The 21,275-nt window shown below is 35.5% G+C and overlaps 1 protein-coding gene and 1 long non-coding RNA gene across 19 annotated transcripts in view; one reads left to right on the top strand and one right to left on the bottom strand.

Annotated features, from left to right (window-relative positions):
• Positions 1 to 21,275, top strand: part of MRTFB (myocardin related transcription factor B) — a 203,500-nt gene that overhangs the window by 72,884 nt on the left and 109,341 nt on the right. For 10 of the 18 annotated variants that reach the window (XM_017953200.2, XM_017953202.3, XM_003916568.2 and 7 more), the window contains one exon: positions 7,199 to 7,419. In XM_017953200.2, coding sequence (XP_017808689.1) covers positions 7,266 to 7,419 — 154 coding nt within the window. In that variant the 5' untranslated portion in view covers positions 7,199 to 7,265. Of the gene's footprint in view, positions 1 to 2,924; positions 6,112 to 7,198; positions 7,420 to 14,165; positions 14,229 to 14,780; positions 17,631 to 21,275 lie in introns of those variants that run through there. The other 8 variants (XM_031658450.1, XM_031658448.1, XM_031658452.1 and 5 more) reach the window with 3 other exon arrangements.
• On the bottom strand, positions 7,314 to 14,162 carry LOC103880336. The gene is made up of 3 exons (XR_004179835.1): positions 14,068 to 14,162; positions 13,678 to 13,836; positions 7,314 to 7,400 (listed from the first exon to the last, which is right to left on the bottom strand). It is a non-coding gene; the product is annotated as an uncharacterized LOC103880336 (long non-coding RNA).

The raw sequence follows: 21,275 nt of genomic DNA, 5'->3' as shown, positions 1-21,275 counted from the left end.
TATCATTTTTAATGACTCCTCTTTAAACTTAGTTTTTCAGTTTACCAACTAACTGGCATGATTCGTCAGGGTTTCTGACTCTGGCTAATTAAGTGCCAAAGAACAGGATTACAAATTAGCGGACTCATGGTCCCACTACTGCACTTAATTAGTCATAGTGTCTGAGACAAGTAAATCAAACTTCATTTTTTTCATGTATTTTAAATGTAAATTTAAATTCCATTGATTGCTAATAGCAAAAGTTAAACACTGGAAAACAAAATCTTCCCTTTTTTTAGTTTCCCTTTCTCTTTCCCTTTCTTTCTTTCATCTCTTCCCTTTGTCGTCTTCCCTTCTGCTTTTTCTCCTTGCCTTAGAGAACTTGGAAATAGGAGTACAATATATTTTTTATCTGTTAAATAAAATATTTGTTTACTCTGTTTGTAAACATTTACTTATTTAAATCATGCTAATTATAATTCAACAAAATTACAGTTTGCTTTTAACTCAATATTTGCTAAATATGGAAATCACCCTTGCTTAAAATTAATCCTCTAATCAATTCTTATTCTCTGAAATTCATTCATTATGAATACACATAAAAACACAGTTGTTCAAACTGAAAAGACTTGGGTTTGGGCCATTTTACTTGGAGAACAAATAACATTTTCTAATTCCTTGTCTTTTTATGTAGTAATTTAAAAGCTACATGTGTTTGAAACTTTTGCTAGTTCAAATTTTTATAGATGGATTATAATGAATATTTCAAAAAATGGTGTTTACTCAAGTGTTACAGTACTTACTAAGAATGTATCATGTTGGAGGGTTAGTGTGCAGTTTGCTGTATGTTTTGTTCATTTGAAAGTTATTCCTCTAGTGGACAAGTTAAATCCTCACGTTGGCATTCTTAGAACTGTAATAGCCACTTCCAGCACAGGAATGTTATATAACTTTTTCTATACAGCGTATTGTCAGTATTTGCTATTTTTATAGTACATTTTTTCTGTATACTTAATGGCTACACATAAAAATCCAACAGCTACAAATAAAAACTCTACTTAGAAGTTGTTTATTTGAAAGAATTGTAACCTAACATCAAAAAGATGTCCTGTTTGTATGTAGTGCATCTGCTACCTCTCTGAAGTTTAATTCCAGTCACGCTTTCAGCATTTTGCAAAATGGAATGAGAGGAGAGGGTTTCCTTCATCGGCCATAAAGCGCCTGTTAAGCACTAAAGTGTGGTAACTGCCTGTTTGACTAGGTCTCGCCCCCTTTGAGAGCAGGTATCATGAATGATTCATCATTGGAAGCCCAGTGCCCAGCACAGTGCCTAATAATGTAGGCCTTCAGTACGCGTGTTAAGGATTTGTACAAATGAATTTTTTTCACAACCTTGTGTCCCTCTTTCCCATCTCCTTCCACCTCACTCCCCAACATCTCTCTCTCCCAATTCTTTGCTCCAATTTATTTGCGTTTTGGCACATACATACCGTGTTATCAGGGCAGGAATATGAGCTCTGAAGTTGGAAACGTGGCTTTGATGTTAGTCTCTTAATTTTGTTTAATCTTTCCAAGCCTTGGCTTTCACATCTATAAAATGGAAATGTTGATACCCAGAGAGGGGTCATTAGGGCAAAATTAAGGAAAGTCTAGATTAGATTTAGTGTCAAGCTGAGTAAATATTCTTCCCATCTCTTCTTTTCAGTTGTCATTCCCATTTTTTTAAATTAGGAAACTAGGTCTCTAAGAGAGAAATGACTTGCCTGAAGTCAAATGGCTCTCTCTCCAGCCACACCCTTTTTTCAGCATTCTGGCCTTGGGGACCTGTAGTTTCTCCAAGTGAACACTCTTTGTGAGTAGCCCCTCAGTACTCATTCCTGCCTTGGTGTTAATGATACCGCCAGCCTTTCCAGCTGCCCAAATCTGGAAACCTCAGCCATCCTCAACTCTTTAATCTCTACCTTGCACATGGGCCATCCTTAAGCCTTGACATTTTGTCTCTTCAATAATACAATCATGCACCATGTAACATTGGTCCCATACAGTTATAATGCTTTATTTTTCCTGTACCTTTTCTATGTCTAGAGTCACACATACTTACCACTGTGTTACAGTCACCTGCAGCATTCAGCACAGTAACGTGCTATACAGGTTTTTGTGGCCTAGGAGCTATAGGCTATGACCTGCAGCCTAGGAGTGTAGTAGGCTGTACCATCTAGGGTTGTGTAAGTGCACACTGTGGTGTGCACAAAACAAAATAATCTAACAAAGCATTTCTCACAGTGTATCCCTGTCGTTAAGCATGACTATATTTGAATTTATTCCTGTTTCTGCATTTCCACTGTCTTCGTTCCTCAGCATTTCAGCATGAGACTTTATCAGTAACTGATCTCTGTCAGAATTATCTTTTTACATACAAAATCAATCATATCACTGGTTTTTAGAGTCCACATTCCTTTACAATTGTGCTTTACTGCAGCAGCCTTATCTTCTGCCACTCTGTGTCATGCCCTCTACACTGGCCCGATCCAACTTTTTGCTGTTAGGTGATCTCTGTTTGTGCTGCTTTCCTTTTACTGATGAGAAGAACTCTGTGCCTGGTGAACTCCTACTCATCCTTGAAGACTTGCCTAACTTACCCAAATACAATTAGACGTTTAATTCTTTAGGTTCCTAAATAGAGGCCGGGTGCGGTAGCTCATGCCTGTAATTCTAGCACTTTGGGAGGCCAAGGCGGGTAGATCACTTGAGGTCAGGAGTTCGAGACAAGCCTGGCCAACAAGATGAGATCCCTGTCTCTACTAAAAATACAAAAGTTAGCCAGGCGTGGTGGTGGTACCTGTAATCCCAACTACTTGGGAGGCTGAGGCACGAGAATCACTTAAACCTGGGAGGTGGAGGCTGCAGTGAACCAAGATTGTACCACTACACTCCAGCCCGGGTGACACAGCGAGACTCCATCTCAAAAAAAAAAAAAGAAAAAAAAAGTTCCTAAATAGCACCTTGTACCTACTTACCCTATTTGTATTCTACTGTTTTTTACATGTGTATTAATAGTTGCCTTTGACCTCTCTTCCCACTCATTGGGCAAATGATTTATTCTCTGTATAAGATGAGAGGTTCTGCTAGACCAGTGATTCTCAATGCTTGGTACACAGTAGTATCACTCTGTCCCAAACCAATTGTAGCAGAATCTCTGGAGATTCCCCGCCAACAACCCCTACCCATCAGGGATTTTTTTTTTTAAACCTCCCCAAATTATTATATTGTGAGGAGAGTTGAGAAGCACTTGTGAACACATGTTAGCACTGATTTGGGGACTTCCTTAGCCCAATAGCCCAGTATATTTTAAACTATAAGATAATTATTACTGGTTCTATCTTGACTCCATTCAAAAAAATTAGTGAATGAATAGATGAAAAATGAAAGTGTAATGAATGCCTCTTGGGTTTTTTTTTTTCCCTGTATTTTTTTCCCCTACCTCTGGCATAGTATCTCACAATGAACTGGTTTGTTTTTTGAGAGAAGTTGTATCCCAGGTTGATCTTCCAGTATTATGCTGTACTTTTACTTAGTGTTGGATAAATGTTGGCTTTGTTTCATTTTGAGCTGCAGTTATGTTATTGGAATTTGTAAGATAGTAACTTTCTTCATTCATGCTGTCAGTTCTAGATGAATTAATATTTTATCACAGTTTGTCCAGTGAAAGCTAAATGATTGTTTTACTTTTGTAACTAAATTATGGCCCAATGAAATAATCTGTTCTAATGCCATTTCTTTAATATCAATTATTGACTACTATACAGAGAGTAGTCAATTTTATATTTGATATTGGATCTTATTTTCAAAAGAAAACCATCAAGTAGTTAAGTAGACTTTAAGGTGACAGCTTGCAAAATCTCAGAGTAGATTTAGTCTATACTCTCTCAAAAATGTTCATGAATATTAAGTTAAAATTTTTTGAAAACTTACTATTTGCCTTTGCTACATTTTATAAAGATTTCCTTAGCTTATAATTTTCATAATTGGGAGGGATGTGTGGGAGTTTAAGGTGAGCATAAAGTCAAGCCATAATAGGTTGAAAAAATTCTTCAGTATGTAGAACAGATAATACTGCATGAAAATATTTTTTTTAAATCTGTGCCTAAAGGATCTTCCAAATCATTAGCACCGATGTTCGGAGCTTGTACATCTTTCCATTATAAGGACATTATGGTACTTGTATCTTAGAATTAATTTGATGTGAACAGATTTTATTTTGTATGAATAAATAATTTGAAATGAAAATTCATAGTTTTGAAAAAGTATAGGAGTTGTATTTTAATATTCCTTAGTGAAATAAGTAATTTGTCATGCAGATTCACCTAACATGTTTTCTGAAGTCTACTTTATTTGATGATAATAATAGTCATCACAGGCTTCTTGGAATTCCTGTTTGCATGACCTGTCTTTTTTCTATCCATTTTCCACCCTAATTGTGTCTTCATATTTAAAGTATGTCACTTATATGCATACATTTATAGACTTTTAAAAATTTATTCTGTCTCTTGTAATTGGAGTGTTGAGATCATTTACATTTAATGTAATTATTGATAAGGTTGGATTTAGGTCTGTTTTGCTGTTTGTTTTCTGCTTGTCCCATCTCTTTTTAGTTATTCATGTTTTCCTTCTTTTGGGTTAATTGGGTATTTTTAAGAATGCTATTTTAATATCCCTGCGATGTTTTAGCTAAAACTATTTGTATTTTTTAAACAGTTGTTTTGAGTAATTGTATATGATCTTCTCAGTCTACTTAAAGCTAAAATTACACTGTTCTCTTATGATATATGGGAAAGTAAAGACACTGAACATACCCCTCTTTCATCTTTTATGCCATAGTTGTCATATATATTACATCTGCATGTAGTGTAAACCTCACAACAGGGTGTTACAATTTTTGCTTTGAATGCTAATAATATAGAAATTCAGAAGAAAAGCTAGTCTTTAGTTTTTTTATCTACACATTTACTATTTCTGATGCTTTCCATTTCTGAAATCTCAGTTTTTATCTGGTATCACTTCTCTTCAGTCAGTTTTTAAAGAATTTCTTGTAGTGTGGATCTCCTGGTGACAATTTTGCCTTCATTATTAAAGGATATTTCCATTGAATATGTAATTCAGATTGACAGTTGTAGAGACTCTAGATTCTGTTAGGTTCCTTCTTGAGAGTGGTGTTTTGTTAAGAGCAGGCAGTTAACTTTGCTGAACTCTTGCAAGCTGGCTTTTCTTTGGTGGGCAGCACCAGAGATCTCAGTTCAGTTCTTTTTGCCTTAGCTGGGCTGCATGAAGTCTGCCCTCCATGTATATAGTTTAGGGATCAGCCAGAGACTTGGAGCACAGTGCATACACCTGCCCCCCAACCCGCTTTGTGGCTCACTCGTTTTTGGGAACTAAATAGAAAGTCAAGTAATAGATCTATTTATGCATACTCAGTTGAATTTCAGCAAAGGTGCAAAGGCAACTTAATAAAGACAGTCTTGTCAACAAATGATGATAGAACAATCAGGTATACATATGCCAAAAAATCCTGAAAAAAAGTTGACTCATATTTCACTGCAGAAATAAAAATTGACTCAAAATGGATCGTAGACTTAAATGTAAAACATAAAACTAGATCTAGAAGAAAACAGGAAGTAATCTTTATTACCTTGAGCTAATCAAAGATTTATTAGCTACAGCAACAAAAACATTATCCATAAAAGAAAAAAAATTGATCAATAGTGGATTTCATCAAATTAAAAATATTCTTCATAAAACACTATCAAGAACATGCAAAATAGCCTGGGATAAAATACTTGTAAATCATGTATCTGATAAAGCACTTGTGTCCAAAATGTATTTTTAAAACTCTGAAAACTCAATAATAAGAAAATAAACCACCTAATTTAATAAAAGAAATATTTGCTCAGATACTTAGACAAAGAAGATATAGGGATGGCAAATTAAAAGATGCTCAACATCATTAGTCACTCAGGAAATGCAAATTAAAACCACAATGAGATACTACTTGCCCATTAAAGTGACTGAAATGGAAAAGACTGACCATATGAAGTACCAAGGATGTGGAACAACTGGAGTTCTCATACCCTGCTGGTAAGAATGTAAAGTGGTACAACCACTTTAGAAGACAGTTTGTCAATTTCTTAAAAATTTACACATAGAACTGCCATGTGATCCAGCCATTTCACTCCTGTACAAGTATCTATATGGATACGTGCTTTCACTTCTCTTGGGTAAATACCATCTTGGTATTTACCATTTGGATATTTGGTATTTACCCAAGAGAAGTGAATGCATGTGTCCATATAGATACCTGTTCAGGAGCATTTGTAGCATCCTTATTTGTAATAGTCAAAAACTGGAAAAACCCCAGATGTCCATCAGTAGGTGAAAGGATGAACACACTGTGCTATGAAATGCTACTAAATAAGCAGACAGCAAAGAATTTGATCGAATGTTTTGCCACTGCCATAACAGGGACTGACCATCCTTCTAGCCTCCAGTAACAGTTTTCTGCTGCCCACTTTGTAGTCCTTAAGCCAGTGTCACATGTTTAGAATTTTTTATGTATCTTTGGTACTTCTGTTGCTGATTTTCATATCAGTCAGAATGAGCCAGGTTTTACTGTGATAACAACCCCAAATTTCAGTGACTTAAAAGTTTGTTTCTTTGTCATGAACCGTATGTCCACTGTGGGTTAGCTGAAAGCTCTGTTTTCTGTTGTTCTCACCCTGAGACTCAGGCTGATAGAAGTCATTATCTGAAACCTTACTGGTTGCTGTGAATGTTGACTAATTTAAACTTGCTTGATATATAGGAATTAAGATGAATTTTCAAGCCAGACTGCTTGTTTTCATCAGTATTTGTTGACTGTGTTTTTCATTTTAGCATGCATTAAATCTTTAGTGCCACCAGTGGCTATGACTTTCTTTAATTTGTGGTATTAAAAAATATACAAAGTATATTTCAACTTTTATTTACCTCGTAACTGCTTGTTTTTAAGTGGGAAGTATATTATTCCTGTTAGATAAAGAACCTGAGGTCCAGAGAGGGTAAATGGATTAGTGTGACCATACAGCAGTAAAACTGGACTAGAACCCAGGATTCTCATTTTAATACTTTTGTGCAAATTGGAGAAAGGTAACTACACCATCTCTTTACACATTCTTTATTTTGGCAGTGTCTTCAGTATTTTGGCCACATTTGAGAGGCGTCTTGCACTCCCTGTTGCCAGTGGCTGGAACACAATGGATCACACAGGGGCGATAGACACCGAGGATGAAGTGGGACCTTTAGCCCATCTTGCTCCGAGTCCTCAGAGTGAAGCTGTGGCTCATGAATTCCAGGAACTCTCCTTGCAGTCCAGTCAGAACTTACCCCCTCTGAACGAAAGGAAAAATGGTGAGTTCAGCTTGTGCAATGGGATCTTTGATTTAAAGATTTCCCCTCTTTGGGAGCCCAGTTTGTTCCTGTTTGGTAGTAGTATTTTGGTCAGTTCAGCAGTCTGTCATGGAGAAGAACCCTATAGAAGTACTGGATGGTTTTTAATAACAGGCGGAATTTCACTTTCCATCCATTTCTTTCATTATTTTCCCAGCAAGTATCTTTGGTAGTGACGTTACCTTTGGAAATAAACTTTAGATTCAGCCATTTTAGCACAAGCAGATGATTTCGTGCTGGAATGGCATTGGAAAGTAAGTTCCTGTGCTGATGCCAGGGAAATAGATTGTGGATATGACTACATTCTCCTCCTACTTTCTCCATCTCCGGTGTGTTGCACCTTAATTTCAGAAGTGGCAAAGCTATCTCAGTGATGACTAAGAAGTCAGGAACTTCTTATTTGCGTATTTGTTATATTAATGGGTATGGATATAGCCAATATGGCTCAGTCTTTGGCTGCCTCATTTTTGTCTACAAAATGAATATTTTCTATTCATTATCTGTTCAGGAAATTTTCATCACTCACAGAGATATTCCAGAGTCTCCAGAAGACACAATACTGTCAATTTTAAACATAAACAAATAGAGATAGATGACATATACTTTTAATGCTTGAGATATAAAATCTAACAAATACAAAGTAATGTTAAAATTTACAAACACTCTAAGCATACATGTTAAAAAACAGAATTAAGGATTTTTTCTGGAATCACTATACCTTCCACAGTTCTGATGAGTCCTACACTCACAAGTATATTTGTAAATTTCAATTTTTTAAAAGCCAGAAGAAATAAAACTGCTTTCCCTGCAGAGTACCTCATTATGTACCTTGTCACTTATTTTCCTGGGTGCTAAGTGTTTTCCAATCCTCCTACTTATTGGACTTACCTTATTTAGGAAAATGGATTAAAAAAACCATACATATACCACTCTTCTTAGGCCTTTAGTACATGTCTTTGGTGTGTACTTGTTCTCCTTCAAATAAAATATGTTTTGCTTTGTATCTGAATCTTGTTGCTACGCACAGCCCTTGACCATTTTGATAGGTTTAAAGCAACATCTTAGCTTAGGTGCCATCAAACCTTCAGGATGCTGTGGTTAACTCACTGGTGATGGCTTTTAAACCTTCCATCTTTTATTTTATTTATTTATTTATTTTTTTTTTGAGACGGTGTCTCGCTCTGTCATCCAGCCTGGAGTGCAGTGTCATGATCTTGGCTCACTGCAAGCTCCGCCTCCCAGGCTCGTGCCATTCTCCTGCCTCAGCCTCCTGAGTAGCTGAGACTACAGGCGCCTGCCACCACACCCAGCTAATTTTTTCTATTTTTAGTAGAGAGACGGGGTCTCACTGTGTTAGCCAGAATGGTTTCCATCTCCTGACCTCGTGATCCACCCGCCTCAGCCTCCCAAAGTGCTAGGATTGCAGTTATGAGCCACAGCGCCCGGGTTAAACATTCTATCTTTTAAGAACCCAGATTTACCTTAGACAGTGGCTGAGAGAATATAGCCACATTTACTGAAACATGACTAAGTGTGATCAGATTTACACAGTACACTTGGACCAGTATAATGTCCAAATTATTACCCTGAAAGAAAATAAGAGTTGAACTGTTATAAAATCAGAATACACAGTTGTGCACAATACTGGTCTTCTGTAATGGCGAGGGAAGTGTGAGGAGACTTTATCCCTTATGGTCATTTGCAGCAAAATGTTAATATGTATGCCAGAATATAAGGTGGTAAGCCCAACTATAGAGCATTCTCCCCTTATAAACTTTTAAGGAAGTAGATTAAATGGTAAAAATTTTAATTTATTAATGTAGTTAAATTTTATGAAGCATTGCAGTAATGTAGGATTGCTTTAACCACTCTCATTGTTCGTAAAACCATCCTACTCAAAGTGTATATGTGAATCTTTGTGGTCAGTGTTTTTATCAGCAGTAGAATCCCTGTGCATCATCCATCTGGCACTAATTTCCAGGGTGCATCTTCATTTCTGTCTCTTTGGTTTGAGTTACAGCAGCTCTGTAACATGTGCATGATTTGGCACTGAAAATTTAATGTCTAAATCACAAGTACCATTCACAAAATGGTTTTTTTTAAATTGTCTTAGTTATGTACTCATAATCTCTATAACATAATACTTGTTTGATTTGTCATTGGTTGTTACATTTTATGGGGTCTAGTTTCTGTTTTAGAATTTTGCCCTTTTTTAAGCAGATAATGTATTCATGTGGTTTAAAATGTTATGATTACTTAGTGAAAAGTAGTTACCTTCCCAATCTTGTCCCTTACCTGCACAGTTACTTTCCCAGAATTAACTGTTACTAGGGTTTTTTCTGAGAGAATAATATTTGACTACTTTTTAAAAAGCAGTTTTTAAATGGCTGCTTTGTAACAATACCCAACACTTTGAATTTTAAGGTTTTAACTGGGATTAATGTATTGATTTTTTTCTCTCTTCCTTTTTTTTCTGATTCTGATTAAAATATTTCTGTAAACCTGAAAATAGCTTCAAATGAAGTTGGTTTTTAAGCCAGTGTGTTTTCTTCAAGAGTCCTTTTTCGTTCAATATGAAGTAAATGAAAGAATATCTCATTCTGAGACACCGTGCAAAGACTCCACTATGAGATTGTTCCCTCTTTTCTAATAAATGACTTCAGGAAGTTATTATAGAAGCCTTATTTTATATTCAGACATACAATTTCAGGCTTATGATATATTAACCTAATTTGCATATACATTCCGAGGCATAAAAGATATCTTTATTTGGCTGTCAGAAATCTAGGCTTTTGGGGAAATGCTGGTCAAAGGATACAAAATTTCAGTTAGACAGAAGGAATAAGTTCAAGAGATTTATTGCACAACATGGTAACCTAGGTTAATAACAATGTATTGTATTGAAAATTGCTAAGATAGTAGATTTTAAGTGTTGTCACCATGAAAAAAAATAGTAAACATTTGAAGTAATGATATGTTAATTCAATTGAGCAATTCCACAGTATATACATATTTCATAAAAAGGACATGGTAAATACATATAATTTTTGTCAGTTTCAAAATAAAAGCAAATATATTAAAAAATGTTTAAATCTAAGTTTTTGACAGTTATGTGAGCAGAGTATATTCACATCAAGTAATGTATAGATGAAAGGACCGTAACATTCTTACTTTAATGATTTTTTCCAGGCATGTTCTTCATGTTTTAGGTCTTCTTAATGCAATGTTTAACTCATACAAAATGCAGTTGTTGGCATCAAAATTAATCAATACAAACTATTGTTTAGATATTATGAAATAAATGAAGTCAGATTTTTTTGGTGATTGTGTTTTATTGTTATTCCTAAACATTTGAATTTCACTTATTAGAATTATTTTCTGTTGAGGAAAAAATGGAGATATTTCAGTTTGGGATTAGTGTCTAATGGGTAATATATAATAGTTTATCAATACACTTTACAAGGAAAATGAAGTTGACGTTTAAGTAATGATTCCAGGATCTTCCCTTGTTTTACATTCGTATTTATGTTACTGACGATAGTGGAGCTGCAGGATATTCCCACTATTGGAGCACACAGGGGAGATACTTAGTAAAGAGAAGCTGGGATTTTCCTTTACCCTTGAATGTCACCAAAATAGTACCTCAAAAGTAAAGCAGCCATATTTAAGCAATTAACTTTTCCTAACAAGTGAGGCCTTAATGAAGGAAAATGGATATACAGAAACACATGCATAATCTACCTTTACTAAAACAATGCGTATACAGGGGATTGAGCTTCATTTTGACATTTTAAGTACATGTTAGATCCATCTTTTTCACTATTGACATTCCTTCACATGAGCAGACTGGGAATAAAAAGGAAACCAGTCAAAGGAATAGGACTTTAGTGTTTAAACTGGAAAAGCTCAGCAAGGAAAGACAAAGTGGGTAGAAACAACATCACTGAAAGAGCTGCAGCCCTTTGCCGGTGCCTACACTCTGAGGGGACCCTGCGGGAGAAGCTGTTCCTTCCTGAGCTTGTGTGCAAGACCGGTAAGCTGAAGGCAGAGAAACCCTCAGGGATGCTGGCTGGTGAATTTAAGCTTTTAAGTCATTGCCAGTATTATTACAGAGTAAGCAGAGACGTTAACATAGATTTTCATTTTTAAAAACTGATATTTTAATACTTGATGGTACGTCTTGAGTCCAGGTATTTTTAAGGTGAGGAGCAGTCATGTCATGTTTACGTGGTCACAGAAACAGCACAGGCCAGCCGATTTAGACTTGTAAAATCAGTATCATCTACCTCCCTCTTCCAGAACTAAAAGGCCTTTTCAAACTCTGTTTACTATGAAGTAGTCAGTGTGTTTTAGGCCTCAATAAAGAGGAATGACATTTGCTGTTCTTATTTTAAACTTTGGTATTACTAGTTACTGCAGTTGTTAGAGTTTTGAGCTTATAGTCCCATCTTGAAATCTTTTCTTCTAAGATTTTCCATCCATTAAATTTATACTGAATAATTTTAGATAATCTCTTTTTCAGTTCTTGAAATGATCACTTACTAGAGAGAAAATAATTTATTCAGAAGTTTGCTGCACACAAGGGAACCCAAGATAGCTCTTTGCTTTGGTTTCAATACATGTATTAACATGTTTGCAGACAGTCAGGTGAACTTTGCCTAGCCATGGAACCCAGCCAAAGAAAACTGCTTGCCTTACACAATAGAAAATGAATGGCATATATTTACAGCTGGCCTTTTTTGGGGGTTTTACTTTGACAGCATTTCCCTGCTTCTCATTAACCTGCTGGGCTTACTGTTGATCCAAGTATCTGGAAATACACGGTGGCATTGAGCATTTGTCTTGGGCAAAACTGGGTTCTTGAGGCCATAGGTGAGCTAGTATAATGAATGAATGGAGATTGGTGAGGAAGAGAGAGGAAATTTCTACTTTACTGTGGAGTAGATAGCCAGACAAAGTTGTCATAGTGTCATAAACGAGCAGGAAACAAATAGATGCTCAGTAGCCAAGACAGAGCTGTGGAATTCTTGCTTTCCCTTTCTGTAACTGGAAGTAATAGAAATGAATAAATTTCTCTAAAATCTTGTTGTTGACTTTGCTGTTAACATATTTAGGATGTGGAGTGTTTCATGTAATTCTCAAGGACATCGGTAAACATTCTGATAAGTAACTTATTTTCCTGCTTTCAGGAGTTAGAGTACTTACACTGAGAAGAGAAGTATATACTCTGAATATAATTTTCCTTAGTTGTTTTAAAATAATATTTTTTAAAACTGGGCTTTAGGATTTATACTAAACACAATTATAGCTTTAAAAGCAAGCTATAAGCCTCCTGACAACTGCAAATGAAATTCTTAATTGTGGCAGCTCTCATACTCTTTTTGTTTGTGAAAATCTCTTCAAAATGAAAAAGAAGCCTTGTAAGTACCTTAAGGGTGAGGTATTCTCTTTCATAATTACCTTTATAATGTCTCCTATTAGTATGTTTTGATTCACAGTGTAAATAAGCACCTGTAACCCTGTCTGCCTTCTATTTTTCTAGTCTGAGTGTCTTATTTAGACAGTTTTTGTTACTGAGGATTTTGTTTGCTTCAGTGCATTGCAGAACACACCCATGCAGTGTGTTTGGAGCGAGGGAGGGGGCTGTGTGTAACTTTACTTTCTCCCATTTGTAGCTGGCAGTGAGTTTGCTCTCCTGCTGGAGTAGCAGCATCAGAATGCTAACATGGGCTTGCTTTAGTTATGGACGAGGGGTGGATGAAGCTTTGTGCATCAGCAAGACCATGGACCCTATTACAGCATCCCTGAAGCTCATTTTGAGTAATTTATTTAGTCTTTAAATTGTATCCTTTTGTTGAAATACCCTTGGGGCATCACAATGAACACATTTATTAACAGTAAGATTTAAAACATAATAGTAATTAGCAGTTTAAACCGATGAGGAGACCACATCATCTTAAACTTGTTTACTTGTTTTATGTTTACTTAACATTTTAGATGACTTTTCTAGTTACTGAAGTCACAGAAGTGCATTATTTTCTATATAGATTGAGATAATTTTCATAAAAATAGAGCCAACCATATCATTTATATTACACATTGGACCAGTGAATAAACTAAAACAAATTTATTAAGAAATAGTCTTTACTGTTCCTCAGAAAGCAATTATAAAAGATAATATACATAATATAAATGATTAGTTTAATAAGTATGACTCACCTTTAACCTCGTAGCTACTTAGACCTCACAAGACTTTGTGGAATTAAGTAATTAGCTTATAATTAGTTCCTCTATTGGACTGAGAGACCTAGGAAAATTAAAGTGGGGCTCCATTTACTTATGTCTGCCACGTAATTCAATCACAAGGACCTCTTGTAGCTAAAAAAGAGAAAAGATAGTTTTGGACACCTGTTCTCTACCATACCTATAGAAGAGCCAGTAAATACAGGGAATGTACTTTAAAAAAGTGATCCATGACAATTTTTGTTACTTTGCTTATATTTTAAGACATCAATAATAAAGTACTCTTGTGACAGAAAACAGTAAGACTGATATGTTAAAGTGGCAAATGTGTTGGAATTTTCTCTTTGGCTTGTAATTAATAATTACCTAGACTAATTAGCAAATATCATGTTTTTCTGACTCCTTTCATTAATCCGTACGTTGGCTCTCCTGCCCTCACCGACTGCCCTCACTATTATTGACAGGAAGTGTAGTCTTTTGGGAGTCAGGACTTCAGTCTCCTCTGCTGACTCAGTCTGTGAGCATGGGTAAGTCTAAGGCGCGCTCTGTGTCACAGCTTGCCCATTATGACATCCGTACAGCAGCCTCCAGCCCATGTGTCTCCCTGCGGCCCTTCTTCATTACATCGTGTGTTCTTATATCTCATTGTCATGTTTGCCATGTGCTATTCATTGGGCAGCAGAAACAGAAAGCATGGAAGATAACTTCCATCTCAGCTAACCAGTGGAATTTTCCTTAGATACAAATTAGTCGTGTTGCTGTTTAATACAGACCTCACAGCTGTATTAGTAAACATACTTGCCAGCTCTGTCAATTAGTCAGACTTTCCTGCTGTATTTAAAGAGAGTAATTGACTTATTTGTTATTCTCAAAAATAATGTGTCTAATTTAGAATATGTAGTTTCTATTGATGGTTTTTAAGGGTTGGCAGGTATGTGTTAACATTTTTATAATAGCATCAAACTGTCAGTTAAAAGACAATTTTCAGCTCTTTTTAAAGCCCAAATTCATATTTTTATGGTATTTGTGTTGTTGTTTCCATTAAGATAATGCTAATCATTGGGTGTCTATTTCACCAGTTAAATTTTTGATATATGGCCTCTGCGTTTAATGAAGACATAACAAGAAAAGCAAAAAGTCTGATTCACAGCTTGCCTTTGGTTCTCATAGTCTAAGTTTAAAAACTGACAAGTGTTACAGTTGGTCAGCACTCTCTGCCGATTTGCGATTCATAGCTACAAAATAGAAGACCCTCTTTGACAGAAGCCTTGATCCTGACATAGCAGTTAAGAAGAATGTTACTTGGACTGCTTGATCAAACCACTGTCACATATTATAGGAAGGAAAAGTTTGCTGTATCAGAATACTCTGCTCTCCCAACGTATTAAAAAATTGATATTTCAAGAATGGAAATGATACTTTTTAAAATTATTGTTCACAAACATTTATTGAATGATCATTGTGCCTCTTACTCTAAAATAATTCTTAGATTTTTAAGCCTCTAGTACAATGTTGAAAGTTTATGATATAGTATATTCTCATAAACTTGTTACACAAAGATCTTTAAAAGACTTTTCCCTGACTGTATACAGAAAAATAATTGGAGATGATTCTTGTGGATAACTGAAAAGAAGAACCTAGTTTTAAAGAAGGAGGGCTATAGAGTTAAGCCTAGCAAGAGCCTGCTCTGTTGCACTAAATGTGTGGTGGCAGGCCCCTCAAAGCCATAGTCGGAATAATCTTACATATGCCTCCTAGATTGTTGGGAAGATTGAATAAAATAAAGCATCTAAAGTGTCTAGCACATACATGGCACATCTTAGGCTCTCAGTACATGTTATAATTAACCCAGCCTTGCATGCCTGATGTGAGAATACCATGATGGAGGCACCAACTTTGGAGCCAACCTAAGCCTAGATCTTAGCTATACCATTACTAGCTATGTGAATTTGGACCAATTAGTTACCTTCCCTTTGCCTCAGTGTCCTTATCTGCAAAGTGGGGATCACACTAGTATTTGTTTCATAAGATTGCTATGAGGGATTAGATCAAGTAATCTAAACCAAGTATTGAGAATAGTACAGGCACATAATTAGCACTTTATTTATTAGTATGTATATTTTGAAAATGCAGTATCGTTAACCCTTGGACAATGTAGGGGTTGGGGCACCAAGCCCCCGTGCAGTAGAAAATCCATGTATAACTTTTGGCTCCCTCAAAACCTATCTAATGATAGCCTGCTGTTGACTGGCAGTCTTCCTTATAACATAAACAGTTGATTAACACATATCATGTATGTTATATGCATTATGTACTGTATTCTTACAATAAAGTAAGCTGGAGACAAGAAAATGTTATTAAGAAAAGTCATAAGGAGCTGGGTCAGTGGCTCCCTGCTATAGTGCCAGCTACTCAGGAAGATCCCTTGAGCCTGGAGTTCAAGACCAGCCTGGACAATATATAGCAAGACGTCATCATAAGAAATAAAGGAAATTATGAGGAAGATATATCTACAGTATTTTACTGTATTTGTCAATACTGGAAGTTTACACAGTCTGTTTGTAAAATGAATCATCTGTCTGAAATGGTGGGCAACCGCAGCTGCAGACCTCAATCTATGGTACATATCAAGCAATTCAACTTTTTCTTCTAATGTCATGACGTTTTTCTGCTTCACCTCCAGAATCACTAGTGGCACTTCGTAGGAGTCTCATTATGCAAAGTTTAAGGTACTGCACTAAACATGATGAAAAATATGTGAGGACTTTAAGAGATTACTTTTTACTTCAATGCGCCGTTTCCTGGAGAGACAACTGCTCACGCGGAGATCGTGAGCCTTACTTGGTGTTCTCAGCGGTACTCGCAGCTCTTGAGCTTCACCATGATAGCAACAGGAGGTGACTGCAAAATTGTCACAGTAGTACAATATCCACTACAGTTGATTTATGTTCATTTATATTGCTCAACTGTAAATGGTTCCTCGTATGGTCTGTATATGTATGTAAGTTTTGGTAAATTTTAACTTTTTATAATAGATTTGTGTATATTTTATGGTAGTAAATGACAAAATAGACTAGTTTCCACATATAGTTTATACATTCACAACATACCAAACTTTTTCTTAATTCCTTCGATATTTCTAGGCTGTGTGGTTCATCTGAACTTTTTCAAATTTTCACACATCTCCAAAAATTTTTGCAACACATTAATTGAAAAAAATCCAAATATATATGGACCTATGAAGTTCAAAGTCATGTTGTTCAAGGGTCAACTGTGTTTTAATTCGTACTAAGTCAGTGCAGTTTTTCAGAATTTTCACCATGATGTTTTATAACAGCATTTCTTTCAGTCGTCCCAGTGACTTTTGCTCCCATTTTCTGCAAGTATTTCTTTTTTAAAAAAGGCAAAATGACATTCAGTTTCTTAATGTCTCACCGTATACCTTCATAACATTTGAAGAGCAGCTTATCTGATGAGTGCTGAGAGGGCAAAGGCAGTGGGCACTGATTTCCCATGAAGTTCGTCTCTTGTTGGTACTGCCAGTTCCCACAATCCTAGCATTCTCTAGGCATCAGTCAGTGTCTGCAAAAAAGGATTTTCAAATATTAAAGCATGTGAAAAGACAAACAGGCCAAAACTCAGAGCTCTCTAGGGACTATGACCTCCAAAACAGACTCCATTCTGACATTTTCACAGGCTACTTGAAGGAATTCCAGCAGGGTTGTTCCATTTGGTAAACTCCTAAACAAACCCTCTGTCATCGAGGACTGATTTATAGAATTTTCTCCTTCTTATGTACTTGTTCCGAAGAGATTAAGATAGTAGATATGGTTGCTGAGACTCTTTTAAAAGGCATTTGATATATATGATAAGTACTATACAGAAGACTTTTGGTATTTTGAAGTAATAAAACAGTTATTTTTAATGTTTAAAGAGATTTTGTGTTCTGAGTTGTCTTCTAAATTCTTTTTCTTTTTGATTCCAGGAAATCTATGTCATAATCACATCTCTAAATTAAGTTTTTTTCATTATAAACCCAATCATTTAACAAAGAAATTGAATAAACTTAGAAATTATCTTTGTATAAACAAATATGTTAAAATATGTTTATGCATATATATAAATATATACATATGATATACATATGTCATATGTTTTGCTGTGACCTTTAGAATATGTGAAACAGAAACAGTTCCGGTGTTGTAGAATGTTCTTCTGTGAAATCTTGGTGTAATGGCAGCTGTTTAGATGATGCTCTAAGGTCACTAGAGGGGGTGGATCTATAAGTTGTTTTTCAATTAATCTGGATCCTCTTAAAATATTTTACTGTGTATTTTTATGCATTTCTTTTTTAAAAAAGAAGAATATAATGCTAAAAATAAATGAGAAGGGCAGAACCCAAGAGATTTGGAGCCTGGAGAACTTAAGGAAATGGGTAATTAGGATTTATTTGGCTTGTAGTTGGCCCTAACTGCTAACAGCCTCATGGTGGTCTCATCTGAAGTCTGTGAGTGACATGTATGAAATTCCAGGGTGAACAGCATTCCACATTGGGAGCACCAGGTTTGTTGGGGAATTTTGTATGGTTTGTTTCCTTCTTTGTGTGTTTCTTTTTAATCTTTTAAATGAATTCTTTAATTGAATTAACAGAGTTTTAACTGCTAAATAAAAGTCCTATACAATCAAAAATTTCTTAAGATTTGATATCTGATTCTGTTGTAGGAATGTAATATATTTTGGGAAAGAGTTTAAAAATGGGACACAGGCAAGTAAATTGATTTATGATGCTCTCAACCAAGCTTCACAAAATTAGTACTAAAAATAAAATTCATGTTATCATATTCTAATAACCTGTCATAAACCTAGCATATTTTAGATCTCCTTAGTGGACAGACATGAAAGTGAAATAATAAATTGCTTAATTGGTCAAAATTAGTTATTGAGTTATTGACTGTACTAGAGAATTGTGTGGCTCTTTATTGATGTTTAAAATATAAATAAAATCTGCTGAAAAAAATAAATGTGTGTGTTACTGTTTCTCTCAAGCCAAGAATAACAGTGATATTTAACTAGACATGATCTTAATATGAAAAAGTATTACTTTTCTAATATGTTTTCTAACAACTTTTTTATTTCTCTATATTTGTTAGTCTCTTCATCTTTTTCAAAGAAATGGAATTTGGTTAAATAGCAATTTGCGGATGAACCAATGAAACCTCTGGTTGCATACTTTTGTACTTGTTTGTGCATAGAAATCGTGTAGCTGTTTGATCGATTGCTCAGTGCTTTCTGAACCCTCAAGAGAAGGAAAATGCTTGTAACTTCAGAAAGTTGAAGATTTTATTTGAATACCCAAATATTATAATTTGAAGGATTTTCTAGATAATGGAATTTAAACTCAATCATAACAAGTTAGGACTAAAAAATTTTCATTTGAAGAAATTCAAGAACTTAGTCTTAAATTATAACTGTCAGAGTCCAGTGGTGTTTGAAAATACTTTGGTTCTTGTTTTTAACTATTACAATGAAACTATTTAAAATGAATTCTCTCATGAAAAAATATGTATTTCTTAAATGACCCCAAATGTTTCATGTACCTTTGAGGGTTCTATAAATGTCAATTAGGTTCAGTTGATTAATAAAGTTGTTCAAATCTTCTCTACCTTTATTGATTTTCTTTTTACTTGTTCTACCAATTAGAGAGGAATGTTGAAAACTCCAACCACCAACATGTATTATTTCTCCTAAAGTCTACTCTGTTTTATATTAATAGTCCCTCTAAGTATCATGTGCTTACAACTACATGAAATATATTTTTCTCACACTTTTACCTTTAACCCATCTGTATCTTTATATTTAAAGTGAGTTTCTGGTCGGACATTGTGGCTCATGCCTGTAATTTCAACACTTTGGGAGGCCAAGGTGAGAAGATCATTTGAACCCAGGAGTTCAAGATCAGCCTGGGCCATAAAGCTAGGCCCTGTCTCTACAAAAAATTTTTAAAATTAGCCAAGCATGATGACACATGCCTGTAGTTCCTGCTACTTGGAGGGGCTGAGGTGGGAGGATCGCTTGAGCCCAGGAATTTGAGGCTGCAGTGAACTAGGATCACACTACTGCACTCTAGCCTGGTGACAGAGTGAGACCTCATCTCCACTTGTGAAAGATTTTTTAAATGTTAAGGATAAGCTTGCTGTTAAAGTAGAAATGAAAAAAGAAATTTTAAAACTTAGTGGGTTTCTTATAGATAGCATAGAGCCGAATCTTTTTAAAATCTAGTCTGACAATCTTTTACAATTTTAATTGCAATATTTAGATCATTTACATTTAAGGTAATTATTGGTATATGTGGTGTAATAGTTATCTACTGCTTTGTAATAAATTACTTTAAACCATAACAGCCAAACACAGCATGCATTTATTCTCTCACAGCTTCTGTGGGTCAGGAATTCAGGCATGTCTTAGCTGAGTACCTCTGCCTCAGAGTCTCTCAGGAGTCTGTAATCAGAGTGTCGGCCGAGGCCAGAGTTTCATTTGAAGGTTCAATTAGAGAAGGGTTCATGTCCAAGCTTACTTAACATTGCTCTTAGCAAGATTCCGTTCCTTTAGGACTGTTGGACTCAGAGCCTGAGTTCCTTGCTGACCATTGGCTGGAGGCCATCCTCAGTTCCTTGCCACCTGGGTCTCTCCGACATGACAGCTTTCTTTATGAAAGCCAGTAAGAGAGAAGTCTTCTGGCAAGACAGAGTGGTAATCTTTTGTAACATTCCTTAAACTTAACCATGTTCGATTGATTAGAAGCAAATTACTCAAAGGGAGAGGATTATACAAGGGCATAAAAACTAGGAGGCAGGGATCCCTGGGACTACCCTAAAGGCTGCCCATCACAATTGAGTTCAAATCCATCATCCATCATCTTGCTCTCTCTCTCTATATATATATATTTGTCTTAGGTGTTCTCTCTCACTTCTTCTTGTCTTACCTTGTTTAATTTTTTTCCCATTTTACTTTATTTTTATTTTACAGTGCCTTATTAGATATACCTCTTTTTTTCAAGTACTCCCTGATCTTTTAAAATGCATATCTAATATGCAGCTAATCCCCCCCAATAAAAGTTTATTTTCCTTTTACCTCTAGAAGTTTTATTTTGTTCTTTTTTGTACTGTCCATGTTTCTCCATGTTATATTTATGTTTTCTTTTAAATACTTGTATATAGTTATAGTAGCTGTTAATAGTTTCATTTATTTTTGTCCTTCTGGGTCTGGTTTTATTGATGAATTTTTCTTCTATTTAAGAGTTGCATTTTGCTGCTTCCGGGTGTAAGTAGTATAGTAATTTTTCATTGGATATAACTTTGTGAATGTTGCATTACTGAGTGTCTGGAATTTGTTTTTGTTGTCTTCAGTTAAAGAAAGTTGGGCTTTGGTTTGGTAGGCAGCTAAGTTACTTTTGGATAACCTTCAAGGCCTTTCTTAAATTTTTTTAGGAAAGATGTAGGGTAGCATTCGTGGCAGGGAGACCCCCTTTAAAGGTATCTCTGCTGCATGCCCTGCTAAGTGCCCCAGGGAGGACA

The sequence above is a fragment of the Papio anubis genome, chromosome 18 (genome assembly GCF_008728515.1).
Source record: "Papio anubis isolate 15944 chromosome 18, Panubis1.0, whole genome shotgun sequence".
NCBI lineage: Eukaryota > Metazoa > Chordata > Mammalia > Primates > Cercopithecidae > Papio > Papio anubis.
This window is presented reverse-complemented; position numbering and strand designations above follow the sequence as displayed.